The sequence below is a fragment of the Aspergillus steynii genome, assembly GCF_002849105.1.
Source record: "Aspergillus steynii IBT 23096 chromosome Unknown P170scaffold_8, whole genome shotgun sequence".
In the NCBI taxonomy this organism is placed as follows: Eukaryota; Fungi; Ascomycota; class Eurotiomycetes; order Eurotiales; family Aspergillaceae; genus Aspergillus; species Aspergillus steynii.
In genome coordinates this window covers 1,560,350-1,581,353 of record NW_020194405.1, presented here as the reverse complement: position 1 = coordinate 1,581,353, position 21,004 = coordinate 1,560,350, and the positions used below count along the sequence as shown (strand labels likewise).

At 51.0% G+C, this 21,004-nt stretch overlaps 5 protein-coding genes across 5 annotated transcripts; 3 read left to right on the top strand and 2 right to left on the bottom strand.

The window, feature by feature from the left end:
- Positions 1-48: 48 nt before the first annotated feature.
- On the bottom strand, positions 49-1,848 carry P170DRAFT_366105 (cytochrome P450; the record flags this gene model as incomplete). Its single annotated transcript, XM_024844744.1, has 4 exons — positions 49-1,275; positions 1,340-1,363; positions 1,422-1,637; positions 1,714-1,848. 4 exons carry the CDS (start codon positions 1,846-1,848, stop codon positions 49-51), a joined length of 1,602 nt encoding a protein of 533 aa, XP_024700573.1.
- A 1,475-nt stretch (positions 1,849-3,323) lies between these two features.
- On the top strand, positions 3,324-3,855 carry P170DRAFT_513297 (uncharacterized protein; the record flags this gene model as incomplete). Its single annotated transcript, XM_024855093.1, has 2 exons — positions 3,324-3,456; positions 3,524-3,855. 2 exons carry the CDS (start codon positions 3,324-3,326, stop codon positions 3,853-3,855), a joined length of 465 nt encoding a protein of 154 aa, XP_024700572.1.
- Positions 3,856-5,411: 1,556 nt separating this feature from the next.
- Positions 5,412-6,577, top strand: P170DRAFT_440410 (uncharacterized protein). Its single transcript, XM_024850073.1, has 2 exons — positions 5,412-6,433; positions 6,491-6,577. Exon 1 carries the CDS (start codon positions 5,896-5,898, stop codon positions 6,340-6,342), a length of 447 nt encoding a protein of 148 aa, XP_024700571.1. The 5' UTR covers positions 5,412-5,895; the 3' UTR covers positions 6,343-6,433; positions 6,491-6,577.
- Positions 6,578-10,488: 3,911 nt separating this feature from the next.
- Positions 10,489-12,448, top strand: P170DRAFT_440408 (3-deoxy-7-phosphoheptulonate synthase). Its single transcript, XM_024850072.1, has 4 exons — positions 10,489-10,737; positions 10,801-10,855; positions 10,918-11,823; positions 11,893-12,448. Exons 1-4 carry the CDS (start codon positions 10,732-10,734, stop codon positions 12,039-12,041), a joined length of 1,116 nt encoding a protein of 371 aa, XP_024700570.1. The 5' UTR covers positions 10,489-10,731; the 3' UTR covers positions 12,042-12,448.
- Positions 12,449-12,786: 338 nt separating this feature from the next.
- On the bottom strand, positions 12,787-20,885 carry P170DRAFT_458760 (glycogen debranching enzyme; the record flags this gene model as incomplete). The annotated part of the gene is made up of 5 exons (XM_024851819.1): positions 20,417-20,885; positions 16,028-20,351; positions 15,873-15,940; positions 13,802-14,319; positions 12,787-13,739 (listed from the first exon to the last, which is right to left on the bottom strand). Exons 1-5 carry the CDS (start codon positions 20,635-20,637, stop codon positions 12,787-12,789), a joined length of 6,084 nt encoding a protein of 2,027 aa, XP_024700569.1. The 5' UTR covers positions 20,638-20,885.
- Positions 20,886-21,004: the final 119 nt, after the last annotated feature.

The following is a 21,004-nucleotide window of genomic DNA, read 5'->3' as shown; positions in this document are numbered from 1 at the left end:
AACATTACCAATTTCTAATTGGAACCAGGACGTCCGAGTGATCCAGCCCTACTCCGCAGCAGCATCCAGCCATTGTTTGGTCTTACTGTCCAGACACACCTCTTCTGCTCGTTTCCACTCCGTTCGGATCAATTCGGCCTTCTCTCTCGTCCGAGGTCGAATCTCTGCAGGATACGGCTCTGGCAGACATACAAACCCTTGGGTCAGCCGGTCCGCATCTGGGAGGATTGGCCGTCCCATGTCATCCTGTGCCGGGGAAATCTCAAAGGCCCATAGAATCCCCGCCATGCCGAGGAACAAGCTACGCTCAGCCACGTGGATGCCTAGACAGATACGACGTCCGGCACCGAAAGTGAACACATCGCGTTGTGCAGCGTCCGGGTTCGTCGCGGCATCGTGGAGGCTCTGCTCGTCGCCCTGGTACCGGTCGGGGTTGAATTCACGGGGCTTCGGGTGACGTTTTGGATCCATATGAATGGCCCACACGTTGTGCAGGATCCCCGCCCCCTTGGGGATCAGGTATCCCATGTACTCGTCATCCTGCGTGACGGCGTGAGGCACGGCGCCGAGAATGGCGGTCGGCATCCACCGCAAGGTTTCCTTCATGCAGGCACGGATGTATGGCAGTTTGGACAGATCATCCATCACCGGCAGGCGATCCGGTCCCACAACCTGGTCTATCTCTGCCTGCGCCCTGCGTTGAACGTCCGGGAACAGGAGCATTGCCTGCACAAAGGCGTACAGAGTGTTGGACGTCGTATCGGAGCCCGCTTCGAGCAGCGTTCCCGAAATATAGGCGGCCTGGTCATCGCCGAATAGTTCTCGCTTCTGAGATTCGAACATCCCAACGCAGAAACAGGGTTTGATGCATCCGGCCTCGATCTCTTCTTTAGCCCGCAGCCAATGGCCCAGGTAGAGTGGCTTTTCGCGTTTGTGGAGCGCCTTGGCCTTTTTCTGCGCAGAGATCAGAGAATCTGGCAATCGTCCCAACCAAGGGAAGAAGTCGATGATTGCTGCCGTGCCTGTCTGTGTCAAGGCCGCGAATTCCGCCACGCCCTCGAAAAGCTGCTTTATCTTGGGATCCTCGTAGGTGGACGTTCGCCAACCATAGACCATCGTTGTGGTCAGCGCATTCGAGTAGCGGCGGATGTGCTTGAGAAATCCGTTGGGCCGCGTCAAGAATTCATACAGCATTTGCTTGTTTTCCAGCACCTGGTAGGGTATATAGTTCTTCGAACTGACGACATTCAGTAACCCGTGGGTCAGCTTCCGGGACTATCAGTGATGCATGTCAGTTACCCAACGAGGATCCATGCGGTGTCCTTGACGCGAAACGTACCATTCGCCAGGTTGGTCCATACCGCTGTTGATGTTATCATTCATTAACGGCTGAAGGCACCGGACAGAACTCGACTACGCACCATCATCAAGACGCGAAGGCCACCGCTACACAATGTCTGGCCGATATACATATCTTGACGGTCCGAGTAGATCTTACTCCGGCGATCGAGAAGTTCCTTGCTCGCTTCGGCACTGGAGATGACAATCAAGCATTTTGTCCCCAGCATCAGGCTGTATATTGGACCATACTCGCGAGCCCATTTCTCGAAGTGGACGTGTGCATCACGACTCGGCATCTATATTGACCTAACCTTAGGGCCGGTATGCAGTGGCGGGGCAACACACGGGGTGGAACGGGGAGGGTGTATGTACCTGATGAATATTGCCAATGATGGGTAATGTGGGAGGGCCGGGGGGCAAGTTCTTGGGACGATGGCCAACAGAAAGAAGTTTCGCGATGACCATCGCCATGATCATCACACCCAAGACGGAGATAAAAGACAGCATTCTGAGGGGATGGGAGAAGGTCAACTCGGGTAAATGCCAAGGGAATGAAAAGAAGGCGGGGAAGAAGGGCGACGGTCATGGACTTATAGGTCGTCGCTCGATCTATTCCTGAGCATGACTTCCGTCATACTGCAGCGTGTCATATGCACCCAGCAGCGAATCCTCGCTCACCGTTGTTGCAAACGGTGCTCATCAATGCCATATTGAGGTCCAGAGGAATGGGGGGATGCAAGGATGGAGATATTTCGACAAACAAGATGATGCCAACAAATCACGACTCTCATGCAGGCCTGCAAAGGGAGAACCTTACACGGTCGGACATATACACGCCGCAAACATGTTTTCCAGAATACTATCATAGAGCTACTGGTTTAAGAGGTAGCCTTGGATGTCTCCGGGGGGCATTGGTTCTTGATGCCATTGTTCGACTGGGCCTATGGTGTGTAAATGTATGTACAACTCTAACATAATGCTGACAAAATCCTGGGAGAAAAACACCTTGATAATGTCAGTGCCTACCTGTTGATTAGGCCTGTTGATTGTTTATCGCATGAATGAACCATCGTCGACGTTGCGCATAGGTGCCCTCGAGAGTCAGCCCAGAGCTACCCCGTAGCACCACTAGAAATGTCAGCATCACAGATCCAATATTCTGATAGATCTGTCGTTCCAAACAAGATGCCAGCTTTCCATATACGGCGTATATCTCCTGCAGGTCGTTGACGCCTGAGGCTCAAAGGATGAGTTTTTGGCCCCATGATCGTCACCACTTGTTCCTCCTCGCAGGCTCAGACTCAGACCAACAAAAGCCGGAAAGCTAGCTTTCAATTCCAGTGTGAAATGGCAGGATCTAACGGCTTAATCGACACCTTTCGACCCCTGAGAGGAAACTGGTGAGGCTGTAAGAGACCTTACCTCGAATTCCATGATCCATGATGCTCTATCCTACGCCGCAAACTGCCGCCGTCATAGAAGGATCGTTATGGTTCACGCGCGATACCGAATGTAGCAATCGAGGGACATAAAGCATTGCGATCATCGCCTCAATGGTGGAGATCCGCCCCCCAATCGCTGCCTGCCTTTGGACCCTTTCCCTAGAATTTAGACCGTTGCATGGCCACAAATCAGTTGGATAACCCTGGGATCGATGCCACTTTCGCATTTCTCGGATCATATCCTTTGAAATTTGTGCATCCCTCACTCACGCGAGCCTTTTACCAGTGTCTTCCTCGCCCTTTCAAATCGAACATGTCGAAGGCTAGTAACATTGGATGGGCCATCCGCAGGAATGGCAGCTGTTCGGATGACAGAGAAAGACTGTGGCCCAACTGTATCTCCCTTTCGTGTCTTTTGCCCCCACGGCTCTTACTGCCCAAATGCCGACAACGTCGCTTGTTGTCCCAGCGAAGAGCCGTGTGACGATGCCTTGAATGCAAACCCTCACTGCGCCAACAGTACCTGGGATCTCTATCTCAATGGAGGATACTTTTGCTGCCAAGGAGCGCTGGGTTTGCGAAAGGTGGAGACGACGATCCGACGGCTGTGGCATCCCTGGGTATAAGCTGCAATCCGACGAAACTGCGGTGAGTATCATCGCTTCTGCTACGGGTAAGTCAGCATCTTTCTAGTCGTGATTCAATGGCTTGAGCTGATTGCGCATCCATTCATTCTGCAGGGATAATTTCTAGCACGTCGGCGCCGACTTCTACCTCGCCTGCTCCATCATCCACAAAGACCGGCTCATCGCACGCTTCCCATACAAACACGGGCGCCATTGCGGGCGGCGTCGTCGGAGGCGTCGCCGGAGCGGCAATCATTATAGCCCTCTCATGGTTCTTGATCCGACGAATGCGACGCCAACGGCCGCAAGCCGACGAGGCAATTCTCGTGTCGGGGCCCTCCAAGAGCGTTGAAATCTCGCCGGCCGAGCTGGACAGCAACCGAGTGGCCGAACTAGAGAGCCGACAAGATCGTCCAATAGCTGAACTTCCTGCGGATTATCGATAGCGTCATGTCATGCCATCTTGTTCTCCACGCCGTTGGCATGTTTGCTCCCATTAGAGATACCCTTGAATTCTTTTAATCCGTCATCTTTTGCCTCCCGGATCTTTCTAGATCGTTGGAACGAATCAACGTCTTTATTGAACCAATGAACTGTCAGACTCTAAGCCGGTGCCAGAATACTTTCATGCAATAAGATACTGTGCTGGCATATCTCGACTTGGACGGCAGGTTAAGCAAGTGCAGTTTCACGATAGAGCATATTCCCATAAGACTTTCCTTTTTTTTCTTCTTTTTTTGTTATCTGAAGGAGTTGAGGAGTTTAGGGGCATAAGAGCATATCGAGACCGCAGTGCAAATGAGTAGAAGGACCTTCTCCGAGCAGACTACTTGAGATTTGGGGATGGAAAGAGAGAGGGGAGGTACAGCATCCCCGGGGAAACCAAAGCCGGCCAAGTTTCTGCTCTTCTGCAGCTTCGGGAATATGCCAAACCGATCTACATTTCGCGGGCGCAGTGAATGGCCCTGGGGTTCATTGTCCGCGTGTCATGGGCCATGAAGCACAGAACTGCATGAGTTGACCATGTCAATGCAAGGTGCTGGGTATGTGCGAGATGTTGGGCAGAGAGTCCAGGTGGCTAAGATTGGGGACCCGGTCATTCGGCCATTTTCTGCCTGCGCAAGCTGTGAGCCATGTCGGCGAGGAAATCCCGCGCATTGCGTGAAGTTCAACGCCCTCAATTTCGAGGTTGAGCCCGACAACCTCGTCTTCCCGGAAGCGTCATCGACGCGGAGACATCCCAGCGTCTATGGTCAGTTCTTCGGCCAATCGAGCTTCTCCAGCTGGTCGATCGCTCGAGAGAACTCGATAATCAACGTGTCCGGCCTGGTTGAGACGAAAGAAGAGCTGCGGTTATTATCGCCGCTGGGCTGTGAAATCCAGACCGAAAGCGGCGCCATCATCCATGCAGGCAAAGCAGGAATTCACGATCGCGTCGCCATCATTGGCCTGGGCGGCGTCCGTTTGAGTGCCGTCATGGGGGTTAGCATTGTACGGAGTAGGTTGTGCTCAAATCATTGGCATCGATCGGCACCGGCCTCGCCTGGAGCTTGCCAGGGAGCAACGCAAGTAATACCGGCGTTAATCGCGGAGGCAGTGAAAATGACGAAACCCCTCCTTTTTGACCCCTCGACGGACACCTCATCCTGGGCTGCATGTCGACCTGCACAACCACCGTGACCATTGTCGAATCAGCCCTATCATAGGGCGTTGCTCCCGGCACCCCCACACCGAATGTGGCTTGCAGACGATATAGCCAGGATGGATTATGAGGTATGTCCATACGTACGGAGTACATGAGGCATTATTTGCATTCTGAGCGGTCATTTTCCTCGACGATCCCCCGCTTTTCCTTCGTTTGTCCCTCGAGACGCATCGGTGGTCGGAATGCGCGGATGTACATATAACCCGTCCGTCAAATCTGGGTCCGTCATGCCTGGTTATCACGCCGTCGTGCTCATTTGGAACTTGATACGTAATGTGGCTATCAGGACAGAATGGCACGCATCGTGCAGCCTGCTAGGCTATTTGCCAAATCCAGGGGATCCGATTGAACTAGAGAGCCACCAAAACCGGACAGAAACAAGAGCGAGCAGTCCCTCCTTGGGTATCTTTGTCTTCAGGCATCGCCACATGCAGAAAGAGTCCCTGGACCGGTTCAACCAGATAGTCATCTTTCTGACCCGAAATGCATGCGGTGGTGATGCTCACACCACCTCGTGCTCTACGTGGCTCCAACAGTATTCCTCCAAGAAGGGCGGAGGAAATGAGGGGATGAGACGATTGAGCTTGCCTTTGAAGACGACATTGTGAGATAGTATATATCAGCCCTCATGGGACGCCTTTGGTGCTTCTGAAATCTCTCACCATCATCTTGAAATTTCTCCCGAAGTCCTCCGCTCGCTCGAAGCCCTAATTCGAGTATTCAAATTCAAACCAAGCCCATCGAGCCTTCGAAACCCCGTTTCCTCACCCAATCAACCAAGATGTCTGCCAACCCAAACATGGTGAACGCCAAGCAGCCCGTGGTGGTCTCGATCCCTGCGGAGGCGAAAATCGGTATTACTGGCACAACAAACGCGGACTATCACCAACGGGTCACGGTCAAGGATGTCACCGGAACGACCCAGTATGTCTTCCAAGGAAACGGCGAGGGGAAGCCGTTGACCCTGCACGGAGGAAGCGACAACTCGCGAGTCAGCCTCGAGCCCATCACCGGCAGTCGAATGCGCACGTTGGCCATCAACTTTGAGCACTCCAGCGAGGGCCCAACCGGTACCTTTACCGACTCACTGGCCCTGAACCCGACAACTCAAACTGTTCACGATGCGGGCTACAACGTCAAGAGCATGTCCTGGGAGATCGCCAGTGAAGACAATGTTGATATGGACTACAACGACGCCATCATTCGCATCGTCGCCGACTTCCCTTGAGCATGATGGAGAATAAGTCGAGCCAGAGGTCTGGGCAAATACAATTGTGTTGGATCGGAGACGTAGTGAGCCTGATAATATCACATTTTAACTACAGAGTGTCAGTAGCTTAGCTCGGGGAGGCATAATATACCTGTCATCTACCTACTCCTAGTAGTACTAGTCAATCAAACCCTCTATATTCTCAACATTCTGTCCTCGAAACGTACTGTAGACGAGACAGGGCTGGAAGCCCTTGTGATGGCCGCTCTTTCCAGGAAGGCAGCGAGCACGCCGGGGCCTTCCTCAGGCCGTCAAGGCAGAACAACGGGCCATCATGTGATTCCACCATTTCAGGGACATCTTCCATCCTTTCCCTCCCCTCCGATGCCACATCTTTTACCACACCGGCTCCGTTTCGCTCTCTACCTATTCCTAGATGCAGGATGTCTCGAGCTTCTGTATCAACCGCTCGTGAAGGATTCGAACAACAGTGCATGAGAGTGCTGGCTTCACAAGTGGGCATTCCTGTGACAGGAGAGGATGCGAGGGAGTCAACTTACGCAATAGAGTGGGTCTGGGAATTTGTCATTTATGGTTTACTGGCTAATGTCGTGCTATCTCTAAAGCCAGCTGGTGAACACCCTGTTGCGTTCGAAGTTTCCCCTCGTCGGACAGACCCTGCTGCAGGTTATATCCATATTGGGGCAGGAGAAAGGAGACTCTTCAACGACTTTGTATACAACCTTCTCGAGGCTTTTATCATGCATTTTACTCGATTCGGGTGACGAGGCTGGTCAAAAAGCTGGACTCCATCTTCTGTTGGTTAGAATGGATTTCCACAGCTCAGGCTCAGTGCTCTAACTCCGGCCAGGACATTTTCGAGAATGTGGGTGATTCGTCCACAGGTGGTCAGCGTAGCCTACCGAAGAGCGAGGGAAGAACCAAGAATCTGCAGCACAGGCTGATATTATCCCTGCATCGTCTGTTCGTTGATGAAAAACAGGAGCTTCGGTTTCGCGTATTGGTAAGTGCCAACAATTACGATGAAAAATGGGGGTGAGACTCACATGTCATAGACAGGAAAATTGCTAGCACAGGTGCTATTAGAATGCCAGACCTGTGCCTTACTTCCTAGGTCAATATATGCCTCTTTGGCTAGGTACGACATATCGAATATTTTTTAAGAGAATCGCTCTTACGCCGTCACTTTAGGATTGTCCCAATGCTATCCCGGAAGACCGACATTGTCCTGAGGCTTTTTGCGAGTCTTATCATTCAAACCCTTGCTGTAAACGGAGTCTTTGTGTGGTCTCCAGATAAAACAAGGCACAGAGCAATCTTTTTCAAGCATCTTAATAAGAAGACCGCCGATTCAGTGCAATCGTTTCACACCTATGCCCATGAGATTGACAATTACTTGTCCAGTACATTGGGATTGGGCTTAGAGAGGAATACTACCCCCACACCTCCCTGTTATCTCCTCCAATCAGTTAGTATTGACTCAAACACTCTGGTAGAAGGCAGCATCCTCGCTGCGCTTGGATCCGACTGCCTGAGAATAGTACATGCTGTGGATCGGCTACCAACACCATCCTTCAAATATATTGAAGTTCCCCTTGAGTTCATTCGGTTGTCCAAATGCTTCGCAGATCGTATTGACCGTCAGAAGACCTGTCTGGACCTGTTTTACGAGAAATCAAAATCCATTTCCATCGATGGGAAGCTACAGTATCTGGATGTGGTGATACTAAGATTAACTTCTAGCAGTGACCTCACGGTACTACATGCAGAAATCCAGAAAAGTCACAAAACATGCAGTTCGACAATATTTAGTTCAATTACTCGGAAGCCATCGTCAATTCTACTTCGCCTTGACACTGCAGATAAAGTCGGCTACAGTACCTTAGGCGATGATCATATAGCGAGCGAGAAACATAGTGGCCTGGGGGAACATAGTGACCGTTTCAAGGCCCAAGGTCTTCCGGCGACTGAGTTTTCGACCTCTATTGAATCTGAAAAAAGCAACTTAGTACACCCTGAGAGACATGAGATACCTTTCCGTTATGACACTGGTGAAGCGGACCAAACCACGTCTTCCCCAAAGGGGTCGGATCTGTTTGCCAGGAAGCCCAGGGCTCCACCACCTGGGACACGGAAATCGTTGATATTTCATCCACAGAGTACACTGAGAGAGTTTCGCACACCCAGCCTAGGAGCGTCTACTAACTTGGCTGAAGGTTTTCGGTCCAATAGTGACATTGACAGGGAGGGCACCCAGAGAAGCGGATCGGCTTATTCATTCTCACCGAGTGTTTCGAAGAAAAGAGGCCTTGGTACTGTTACATATTCTCGAAAGCGCAGGAATATGTCTGATGGAAGAACGGACATCAAATCAGGCGAAGGAGATGTCGGCGAAAGGGTTAAAGGTAGAGGTCAAGAAATTGGGGAAAAGCTTGCTGCAGCCTTTCAAAAGCCTGAGCTGCCACAGATGACCGAACTTGAAGCTCCGCCAACCAGTGCAGTCGAAATCCCCGAGAGCGAATCAGACAAGTTGAATATGCCTGAAATGGGGCCCGATTTCAATGCAGAAAGCTTAGCCAGACTTTTTGGAAAGAAACGCATTAGTTTCACAAGCGGCACGCTCCCACAAAATGATACGAGAAAAGACGGGGAAATCCTCCCCGGTGACTTGGATTCAAGCTTAAGGAAAACCATAGTGGATAGTCATGGGAGCCCGATGTTGATATCTCGAGCAAGGCCAAAGAGTATACTGCGAATCAAGAGCCAGCCAGCCACACATAAAACTCGCCGGATTCAACCTAGCCAGATTAAAATGTTCATGAAATCGTTTGACTATGAATCGGGATACGATGCAAGTATCGAAGAGCTTTCTGAGGGACCACCTGGCTTTGAAAGTGATTTTGGTCGGTCAACTCCTGGCCAGAAGTCTGGCAAAATACCCAGCAAAACATCCACCGTTGTTGGAAATTGGACGCCGATACTTGATGAAAGGACGGTAGCGGCCTTTACCAACAGTCCAATTTACAGATGGACAGACTGTTCCGATTCCGACCGCCCGGTTTTCTCTTCAAAATGCCTCAGCATCGAGGCACAAGAAGTGCAACCTGATGATGGAAATCTTAGAAAATCCATTATTGCGGAGCCCAGGAACGTTCCAACTTTTCTATCATGTCTACGAGAGCCCGAAGGATGCTCTTGTCTATCACATCCCAGCAGACCGCCTAAGAGTATCGATAGAACCCTAGGGACAGATGGCAGCCAAGAGAAACGTGATTTAGGAACAGGGCAAGGTCAACAGATGCGAGGGAGCCAGCCTAGTGAATTGTCTGGCGATCACAATGGCAAGACCTTAACAGACTCCAGTGTCAGTGTGGCAACACAATCAAGCAATATCCATCAGGCCAAGCCGTCAATGTCTCTCCAAGAGAGTGTGAAGAAGATTTCAATGAAAACAAAGAGGGTAAGTAGGACATCGTTCGGGTCTCCCCCCCCCCCCCCCCCCTCTCTTTCTGTGCGTGTGTGCGTTAGCTTCGCTGATACTTTGGATAGCATCTGGCGCGCCAACTAGAAAATGAACGGGAGATGGCTGGTCAGATTCTGGAGCAGTATCGCCAAGAATGCAATTCTGTTCTTGATCGGCTTGTCGAAGGACAGGAGGAACGAATCCGCGTTTGTGAGGAACACATTGACATCATCCAACGGCAACATCAAGATACCTGCGAGACCTTGATCAATCGCCTGAAAGAGAACGAATTACGACTCCGAAAGAGAACATCCTTGTGTGTGACTCATAGTCTGGAGAGAAGGCGTCCAAAGCGGAGGAGAGTTATTTCGCCCGAACACCGAACAGGCTCGGGGGACAGTCACATCTGTGCGCCGAGACCTCAATAGTACTGTTCTTAGTGCGAGAGGGTGTTTATTGTGGGACAAAACCCTTCGGGTGTGTATCTTTAGGTGCTGGTTCTACAGAAGCGTGAGAAATAAACAAGAATCATAATTACTGGTCCCAATTTTCCGAATGCAAACCATGGAAGTACTCCGTCAGCAGCACGAGACGGACGCAAACATGCAGACACGCGCCGCAGCCAATCAGCGCTGCGCCGATCACATTACCGGGGCCCAGGCACCCAGGCACTCATTGGCCCTCACCGGAATCACGTGCCATGGCCGATGACTCCTCGGCCGATGTACGGAGCCCAAGAAATGGACTGGACAAGACTGGGAGGAAAAAAAACAGGCAGGTCATTTCAATTCTTCATTCATTGTTTCCCTTCCTGTCTCCTTTCAAGAGAGAATATTTTAATCACCTTGTCTTTTCCGACCTCTTGTGTTCCCACGTCGACTATCTCCCCTCATAGTTACCCCTCCGTACTCTTCTTCCCCGCCATGTCTGTGAGTCAACGCTGAACCTCAACCACCCTTATTATCACCACCCCTCTCTAACCAATCCTGCAGTTCTTCATTGAGAACCCCAATGTGGGCGATCAAGCCCATCTGGAAGACTCGAGAAGTATGTCTCCGCAACCCAGTGTTGATTCTGGTTCATTTATTAATTGAGAACCCCGTCTATAGTCCGAGGATACAACCCTCTCACACCCCCCAACCTCCTTCAACATGAGATCGCCTTGACGGAAAGCTCCCGGAAAACGGTCATGGAGGGTCGTGAGGAGGCCATCGCTGTCGTTCACGGTACCGATACCGACAAGCGCCGCCTGATGGTTGTCATTGGTCCATGCTCCATCCACGACCCCGAAATGGCCCTCGAATACTGCGACCGTCTGTTGAAGATGAAGGAGAAGTACAAGGACGAACTCTTGATCGTCATGCGATCCTACCTGGAGAAGCCTCGTACCACCGTTGGATGGAAGGGTCTCATCAACGACCCAGACATCGACAACAGCTTCAAGATCAACAAGGGCTTGCGGACCTCTCGTCAGCTTTTCGTCGACCTGACGAACAAGGGAATGCCCATTGCGAGTGAGATGCTGGACACCATCTCGCCCCAGTTCCTGGCCGACTGTCTCTCCGTGGGCGCCGTGGGCGCGCGCACCACCGAGTCGCAGGTCCACCGGGAATTGGCCTCGGGTCTTTCGTTCCCCGTTGGATTCAAGAACGGCACCGATGGCTCCTTGGACGTCGCGGTGGACGCCATTGGGTCCGTGAAGCATCCTCACCACTTCCTTTCCGTCACCAAGCCTGGTGTCGTCGCCATTGTCGGCACCGTCGGCAACCCCGACTGCTTCGTCATCCTTCGCGGCGGAAAGAAGGGACCCAACTTCAACGCACAGAGCATCGCCGAGGCCAAGGCCAAGCTCACCTCGCAGGGCATGGAGCCCCGCCTGATGGTCGATTGCAGCCACGGCAACTCCGAGAAGAACCACAAGAACCAGCCCAAGGTGGCTGCCACTCTTGCCGAGCAGATTGCTGCCGGCGAGACAGCGATCATGGGTGTCATGATTGAGAGCAATATCAACGAGGGTAAGTTTGGATTGTCACCTGGATCTGTGTTTTAGGACTTCGAACAAGCTAACCCTTTTCTTTTGTTAGGCAACCAGAAGGTGCCGCCCGAGGGCAAGGCCGGTCTCAAATACGGAGTCAGCATCACGGATGCTTGCATTCACTGGGAGGACACCGAGTCCGTGCTGGAGAACCTGGCGCAGGCCGTGCGTGCTCGCCGAGAGAAATTGGCCGCCTAAAATAGGAGCCAACCAGGGGTTTGATAGACGGTTCTCGACGAACCTAGCTACCTTAATATTCCGGGTACCCTTTTTTCTTTACTTCTTCTCTTCTCTAATGGTTCCAATGGGCTTTGACTATGATAGCGATTTTACAATGAAAAGTACGGTTACATTTTGGACTTGAAAATTTCGGATTTGAGAGCAGGGATAGCCAGGTTTATCAGAGGCACGCAAACTTTAAGCATGCTTAAATTGGACAGGGATTCTTGAAAAGTGTAGCCAACCGGAGCCAAGCTTATGCGGCTGATGATTTACTCTACAATGCTGAAAAACAGGGAATTATGTCTTTTAAATTCATCAATAGAGTCATCCCTAAAACATTCCATGGCCCGTAGTAATTGAGCCGTGGAGCCGACAATGTATTATAGAAACCATATCTATGGGAATAAACACAAAGAATAAAAGAAAAGCAGATAACCTGGCCCGTGGGTACCGAACATAGGAAAGCAGTCTTATTAATATACAATATACGGAGACGTCGAGAAAACAAAGACAGGATGGTAGGTATCAGGGGAATCTCGAGATAGCATAGCGTCGTATATCATTGGCATGGCCAGCGGTGAAGAAGAGAAAAAGAGAAGTCGTTAGAAAGCAACGCAGATCACAAGATCCTATACTTGGATATATGGAAGGAAATATTGAGAACAGCCCAGAATTGGCTGCGGTCGAGACAGAAATGGGTGGCCCAAGATGGCCCAGCACTTCAAACGACGTTATTCGGCGTCCCGTGTCCCGGGAGCCATGCTTCGCTGAGCGGCACAACAAGACTCGGGTTGACATATTTCCTGAGCCTGGAATTCAGTTCCTGGCTGCCAAAGCAGGGCGGGAGAGCATCGCGATCGAGACCAGACGGAGGTGAGAACGTCGCCGACGGCGAAGGGGAAATATCTCCACCTCCCGGGCGATCTCGGTCAATGCTTTTGAGAGCAATGAATTTCATGAGTGGTTCGTAGCTTCTGGCAAAGAAATAGCTGAACCACACAGTTGCACCGAGAAGGGGCACAAGAAGCAGTGATCGGGTGATCGCTCGGCGCAGGGACAGGACGCCGATCATGGCCAGCTGGAAAAACATCAATCCAACCAAGACCCGGTTGCAGATCATTGGCCATGCTCGCCCGGTCGAGTGCTGTTGGTGGTTCATTGCATACAACAGTTGGTATTTGTAAATGAACCGGCCAATGGTGAAGTACACAAGGCCGAACAGGCAAATCAACCATGAACTGGGGAACACACTGTAGACCACACAGATGACCAGGATCAAGATGGTCTGCGGGATAGAGTATCCGTAGCTAAAAGTGGGGGGTGTCGACAGCTCTGCGTAGTCTCGTGGTGTCTTCGCAGTCAGAAAGTTGAAGGGGTACAGCGCGACACTGCCGAATTCGAGGAGTCGGAAAGGAAATAAGCCCACCCCTTGCAGGATTATGAGGTTGATGTAAAAGGGCGCGAAACCTTCCAATGTTTGGGCCAGTGCAAACGCGATGGTGGTCGCGTCTTTGAACACACCTCGCAGCCTGTCCAAAAAGCCGTAGAATGTCGTGGCTGCTCCGAAAACAGTGAAGACGAGGAATAGGTTAAAGAACGAGAAGAAAAAGTTCTTGGATATGACCGATAACTCCACGTCACCACGCGACATCATTCCTTGCAGATTCGATAGCCCTGGAGACGCAGTTAGAATGAATATGGCCGATTGGGATTCTTCACGAAGCAGGGAGACTCACAATTGTACATGTATGGGACGGCCACGGTCAACAGCGAGAGAACCAAAGTCGGCAATCCAGTCTGAACAAGCGATCCCAGAAGAGCATGCCGGGCAAGGGCATCGGCCAACTGAGGGAATACTTTGCCGAGCGTCTGCAAGTTCAGAAGGTATGCGAAGGGGACCAAAAGAGCCGACCAGAAGATGGTTAAAAACCCAATAACCCCGGTGATAAACCAGGATTGCATCATTCGTCTCGAGCGTGGCTGGTACGTGTTTTTCCAGACAACGTCAGCCGGAGCAGGAGCTAGTCGAGCAAGAAGACGCATGGGATGAGGATCGAGAATGGTTTGAACGAGCATCTGGGAGGCAGCGATGGATTCCATGGTAACAAAAGCTAATTCGGTGGGTGGGTATTCCTTCTGCCGCGCAAGCCGGATATGTTCGTCGATTCTGCGCAGTTTCTCCTCGTAATAGTCGATCGCATCGATGCTCTTGTACTGCATTTTGAATGGCCCATACCAGATGCGGATCGTCGGCCTTTTTGAGGCGTAGTCAGAGACATGAGCCCGTGCACTCTCCGAAAGAAGTTGGATCCGATCACTGTCTCCGTCTGACACCAAGCTCGAACCTCGCGGCTGGTGTACGGCGAAGGGTAGAGCGTTGATGTTAGAATTCGCCCGTTCATACCCCAGGTGCTTTGTCCACGCCCTCTCCAATTTGCGTAGAATCTTGAGTCGCTCGTCGATCAAACGGTCAAGCTCGCGCCAATCGCGACACAATGTGACGCTCTCGATCGTCCCGATTTGCAGGCCTTCCACAAATTCCCTTATCTTGTCCTCCGACCCCATCTCCTTGGGGATGCCAGACAATCGAATCGTCCTATCCGTGGTGCTGGTTTGACTTCCGAGGTACTTTTGCCTTATGCTGATGATCTTGTTCGTCTCTTGGAGGAGCAGATAGATGGCCAGTCCACTGAAAATGTATGGAAATATCACGTACATCCACAAATACGTAGGAGCCGATATGAGCTTTTTCTTGTCCTTGTCCCCATCAAAAGCGTCCCCATCGTCGCCGTCCCATCCGGGGACACCGGATTTGCCGATACATTTATAGTGAATGGGAAGGATGATCACAAAGGCTACCACGAATACTCCGGACAGAAGTCGAATCGCAAGTTTGAAAAAGGATAGGAACTAGATTGCGTGTTGTTGTCAGACATATTGGCTCGGTATAGCCATGGAGAAGACAAAGCACTCACAACAAACGCATCCAACCCAGCAGAATGTAGCACCTCTTCTTCAGTTATCCTATGTAGCACCGGTATCCATCCGAAGAAGCTATCAGGGAGCTCCGGTAGATGCGAGGCCGCGCCACACTGTTGCCTGCGTGCGGCGTACAGTTCTGTCCACTTCGGTCGCAAAACCTGTTCACTCGACACATGGTTAGATCACTCCTCCTGACGGTGTAGATTTGGTTCTGAAACTCACACAGAAAGCAAGAAATGCCGACAGCCCCACTGCAAAGCTGATCACAAGCTGCGTATAAAGGTCGCGTTGACCTCTTGTTTGATCGTCCCACCGCGGTTGGTGACCTCCCCCTGGTGTGTCACTCACCACAGCTGCGACCGACAGCGCAGCTGTCGCGGCAGACTCGGTGAGAGACATGTCTCTCGATAAGGCACGATTATAAGTCGAATAATTTGGGTTCGGGTCAATAAAAACGCCTTTGGTGATGCATATGGGCACGCTGGGCGTTTTTTTCGCGGAAATGATGCGCAAGTTCCAAAATAATTGACGTCAGAGGTATGAAACCTGTTGCACCGCGTCGCAGGGGTAGAGGAAACGTGAATGGAACACCTATAAAGGAAAATACTCCAAGAAAGCGACAAAGAGGGAAGAGCAGTACCTTATGAACCGAAAATTGTGCCAGGAAAAGTCCAAGCTTGATTGAGTTGGGCCTTTTCGACGAACGCATTCGCCGATACCCAAAGGGGTAAGCAGTGAGTTGTGCACTCTGCTGACTCAGCTACATAATTAACTATGCCGCGGACTATCCAAAAACTACCTCTCTATCTACACGACGATTCTCACGAGGAATAGCGTAAAGCATCATAATACACATCGAGCAGACACCCGGCAGACCAAGCCTGTGTCGGTGACTATAAGATTGTAAAAACAAAGAAAGAAAACGTTAGCCTTGACGAATACAACATGGGCAATCATGATAACAGATCGTGCCAACATACCGAGTCTGCGCAATGTTTTCCACTCTGGTTTGTCAGTTCTGTAAGACCTTTCCAGGGACTTTCTCGAAGAGCCCGTTTGCATCCTTCCAGACGCCGAGTCACTTGCTGATAAGCTTCAGTTCGTTCCTCGGGCGTCCTTCGTCGAGCCAGGTCAAAGTAGAGGAAAGCTCGGAGAAAGTAACCCCGCTGCCAGACCCATTCAGGGCCTTGGTGGTAATTCCTACCCTTGGAAGTTGCGAAATCAGTTGAATCTTCCGAGTTGTTATAGTTGGGCCGATAGTTCAAATCAGACGGGTCGAGCGTGGCCATCCCCATCGGCCCGACAAGCACAGTATCGGCGAGAGCAAGAGCAGCCAAGGCTCTGGTAGGGGAAAACAGGTCCGGTGATACAGTCATGGCAATGGGGAAGTTTGATCGAAGCTGATAGTCTTCATACGGTTTCCCAGATCTGTACAGGTCTTTATAAATGCCTCTGCGGTTGACGATATTGGTGTCGACATCGTACTGACTGTCCTCACTCGGATCAACGGGCACATAGTAACAGCGTTCGAAGCTGCTTTTGATTCTTCCAGCCCAATCCTCGAAAGTGATCGATTCGCCATCTCGTATCTGGACCCTGTCGTGATCATAGAGGCCTTGTTGGTGAAGACCAGCGGCCCATTTCAGGGCACTATAAACCAGGCCGGTAATTTCAATGGCTGCACCATCCCGTGGTGTCCCAGGCCAGCCCTTGTTCCCAGCTTTCTCGCTCTCCCCCATTTTGTCTTGCCATGTACCACAGTTGGACTGACCACCCCCAAAGATCAATCCTGTCTCCCAGTCGACAGTCACATCTATCTGAAAACCCTCCGGCTTCATTTGCATGTCCAATTCCTGCCCCGCATTGTATTCCCTGAAAGAAAGGCCGCTAGCATGGCGTTGAAAGACTTCCTGGATGATATCGGAAACTGTCGAATGTTGAGAATACGCCCGCGGGTCATCGAATGGAAACCAGGCGTCGTCATATGGTAGAAACCTTCGTGGAACCTGTTCCTTTAGAAGCTGCAGGCCGTCTGGTACCATTTTTGTATAGTCCTGAATGGCCTGCAAAAGGAACCACACCGAGTCTCGAGAGTTGTAGCGAGGAAGCTTCCCACTACTCAGAAGATTAGGAATCATGCCATGTTTGAGCACACTGGCAAAGGCAACGATGTGTTCTTTGGCTTCATCAAATCGGTTGGTGCACAACAAAAGTCCCCGAAGAGAAATAAAGACGTCCCGGCCCCAGCACCTTGCCCAGTCCGTGGCAAAGTGTGGCAAACCAGCTGCGAGGCTTGGTACTCTTTTTGTCGGCCACAAAGATGCAGAGTTAACGTAGCCTGTTTGCTGCACGCTAACCATGCCCAGTTGATGCACGAATTCCTGGCCTTTCTGGATGTTGCTCCCCAAAAGATATATGCCCCTCTTCCAAGCCGCATTGTAGGCAACTTGGACAATGATGGCGAAATATCTCGGCAGAAGAAAGTTTGGCAGTTTGCGGACCGCGTCAAACCTCTCTCGCAGCCACGCACAAGGTTCACGCACCGCATCGTATCCTTCCTTTTGAGCAACTTTCTCCAAGCGTCCCACTATATAATCAAGAGCCCACTGGCCTTGTCGTAGGTGATCACATAATGGGTGTCCGAGCTCGTTATACTTGATAATGTTTTCAAGTAGGCTCCACCATCCCTGAAGCCCGGCATAAACTAAAGGCCCGTGGTTGGGGATGCTGTATACTCCATCCTGACCATCACTAGAATCTCTCTCCTCTGCTTCGCAACGGTAGAGTAGAAAGTTTAGATCGATAAGACTGAGTTTCGAAAACGCAAGCTCAGCACCTTCAGTGATGTAATTAGCCAGACCCGTCGAGTGTTCGGCTTCTGGAATGGAGGTTTCAAAGAGTGCAATGGATCCGGCGACGAAAGGGCTCAACACAGAAATGATCGTATCGTTTCCTTGATGCTCCATGGTGGTCCCCTCAATTTCGCGAACTTCACTGGGCAGTCCTCGCAAATGTGATTTATCAGCTAGTATTTCATTTTTCGTCTTGTCAGTCGCATCCACCTCCAGCAGCCAGGTCCCGATATGTTTTGCTTGAGTACCAGTGAGATGGGTAGGCGCCAAAGGGGGCTGGCTTTCATGGCCAGGGAATGCGGTATGCGCTATCAGGAAAACACCTTTCCGAGTTCTGGGATGTACTCTGTGGACAGTGATATACTCGCCGTCATGATGGATATGGGTTTCATCGTATCCGTTTACCCCCATCATGGTGTGAAGTCTGTTTAGGAGAGTCTTCACAGTACCAATGCCACTCTCAGAAGAATGATCATCCCGGGTGGAAGATTCTGGTTTTCCGGATGAATACAGTCGTTCCTCGTGGACCAGATCTATTAGTTTTGGATATATCTCGTCATAGCCCATAACACTCCCTATCGCCGATGCACACATCGAGACCAGGGCGGCATTTGGCAAGGTATCCTTTGCAGTCCGCTTCTGCGATGGCGTCTCATTGTCATGAGTACAGTCCATGAACAAAGCCTGAGCAGGGCAAGGCCGAATATGTGAAATACTCTCCTGCGCGTTTTCGGGACTCGCAGAGGCCATTGCATGGCTACTACCTGCTGACGGCAAGTTGACATCAAAACTTCCAATAGGACGACCGCCATGACGGTGCACTAGTCGGCTTAGCTCCCCTGTGCTCCAGGCTTGCATCGCCTCTCGAATAAGGGCGTTTATGCCAAGTCGTTTGACGAAAATGTAGTCGGCATCCTCGGAGCCGGTAAAAAGTTCAGCGAATACTGTAAGGTTGGGTCGGATTTTTCGAGCCTCGTCCAGCAGGTACTCGGCAACCACAAGGGGCGTTGAATGGCAGTTATCAATGCGGAAGCCTGAGAAGTATCTCGCCATGAGTCGCGTATACTGGGTCATGAAATTCCATAGGAATGGGTTGTCTTGAGGACAGGACCCGTATCTCAGCTTCACGCAATCGCCCCAAACAATCACCTCCCGACGTAAATATGCCCTGGAGTCCGGACCAGCATTGTCTCGCATTGCATCAGCGTTCCAAATCCAGCCATTGTTCACCAGGGCAAGTGCCTTGGAACTATGGCGCTTGGTGATGTCATTGACAGGTAGTCTGGTGAAATAGGTCTCGATCATTGGGTTATTATCGGTCACAGGGCCAAGCTTTGGTCCATGATCATCTATTCGGAGATACTTGATACGATTGAAGAGCTGGTTCATAATCTCGGAGACATCCTCATCGTACTCTTTGTAGAGAGGCAAATTCACTTCATCGAGAATGGCCACCAGGGTACCTTCGACGGTAGCATCCGATTCTGTATGGTCACTGGTGCCGAAAAGTGCCGCCAGGGCAGCCGCGCCAACGTTGACATCAATTTTGCGCTCGAATCTCCCAAGGACCTGCTTGTGTGTTGGTATCGCATGCTCACGGAGGAAGTTGGCCTGCTTCTTGAGAGGCCAATCCTTGTAATCAACGAGATCGAACTGTGACCATGGCTCGCTCGTCAAGTCTATCTTATCCGAGCTTTTCCATTTTTCCATGACTGCCTGGGTGTTGGTTTTCACATCAATCACGTAAAATTCCCATAGCTGCAAACCGTGTATGACACGATCTTTCAGCACGTTCATGACGGACAAGAGATCGTCAACGGTCTTAAACTCCGTGGGAAGACCCAGGGAACCAAGTTCACGGCCAAATTCCAGCAAAGCATTATCCAATTCCAATGCAGCCTCGAGCCATGGAGCCGTCTCAACGCTATAACCTGCTTCCGGATGCTCCTCAAGCCATTGACTATTATTTGCCGTGTGGTTCCAAACCACGTCTGTGAGGGACAAGAGGCCATAATCATTTTCCATTCTCGAAACCAATTGGGCAACGTCCGACTCTCCGTTTGGAAATGAAGCCTTATCAAAGGTCAACTGGTCGTAAATGCTGTAAGGAGAGTTCGAAACACCACGTTCCATCAAAGGCGTAAAATGGATCATGTTGTAATTGCGGCCACTGATGCTTTCGATTTGCCTCTCCCAATCTGTGGGATACTTCCCCATGAACTTGGAAATGACCGAAAAGATTGAAAGGGCATTGAGAGGAAGGTGCTGGCCCTTGATGGTCAGGGCCGGGGATACATCGATGTAATGGGTGGACGTTCTTGCGGTTGCAGCCGTCGCGATAGGGGAGACTGAGAAAGCCGGAAGCGGAGAAAATGTCGTGTAAAAGGCGAAAGCTCCCGGAGAAGTGATAGCAATATCAATCTGAATGTTCTTGTTGAAGTCCGGGTGCAATCTACTATCGTTTCAGCAATCGCGCCATTCCGTCATCAACCGACACCGGAATGACATCTTTATTACCGGAAACTTTGGAAGACAGAGCGGTCAAAGGATCTTCCAGGCTCAGGAACATTTATCCACAGCAATCCGTCTCTGCAAATCGAACTACTTCCTTCGATGACGAACCGGAGCAAATATGGGGGGTTGGTTGGCGGAGGCAGGTAAATGTAGCCGCCGGGAACATCGGGAGAGCCATCATCCTTCAAGGGGAGCAGATAGACCTCTTGCGGATCAGACATCATGGATTCAGCCGAATAGACAGATCTCTCGTCTCCGATGAGCTTTGGTCGATGATCGATCGATCGGATAATATTGGCAGAGATGGTGATGGTCTCTCGGGTCCAGATGGTGCTTGCTACCCGAACACTAGATGATACCGCTGGCGGATAAGCTGAAACCCACAAGAATATGTGCTCGTGGGGATTGAAGCGCAGGACGAGCAAAGAAGCAAGCAAGTCGAAGGAAGAAAAAGAGCTGGAAGATAAGGGCGAAGGGAGGAGTTCCCTGTTCCTGAGGGGGTGCCATGTAACCCCGCAGGAAAACCTGACATCATGCCTGGCACCAGAGCTTGGGCCCTTCCCTCCCGTTATTTTTAGATCGGGCGTAGAC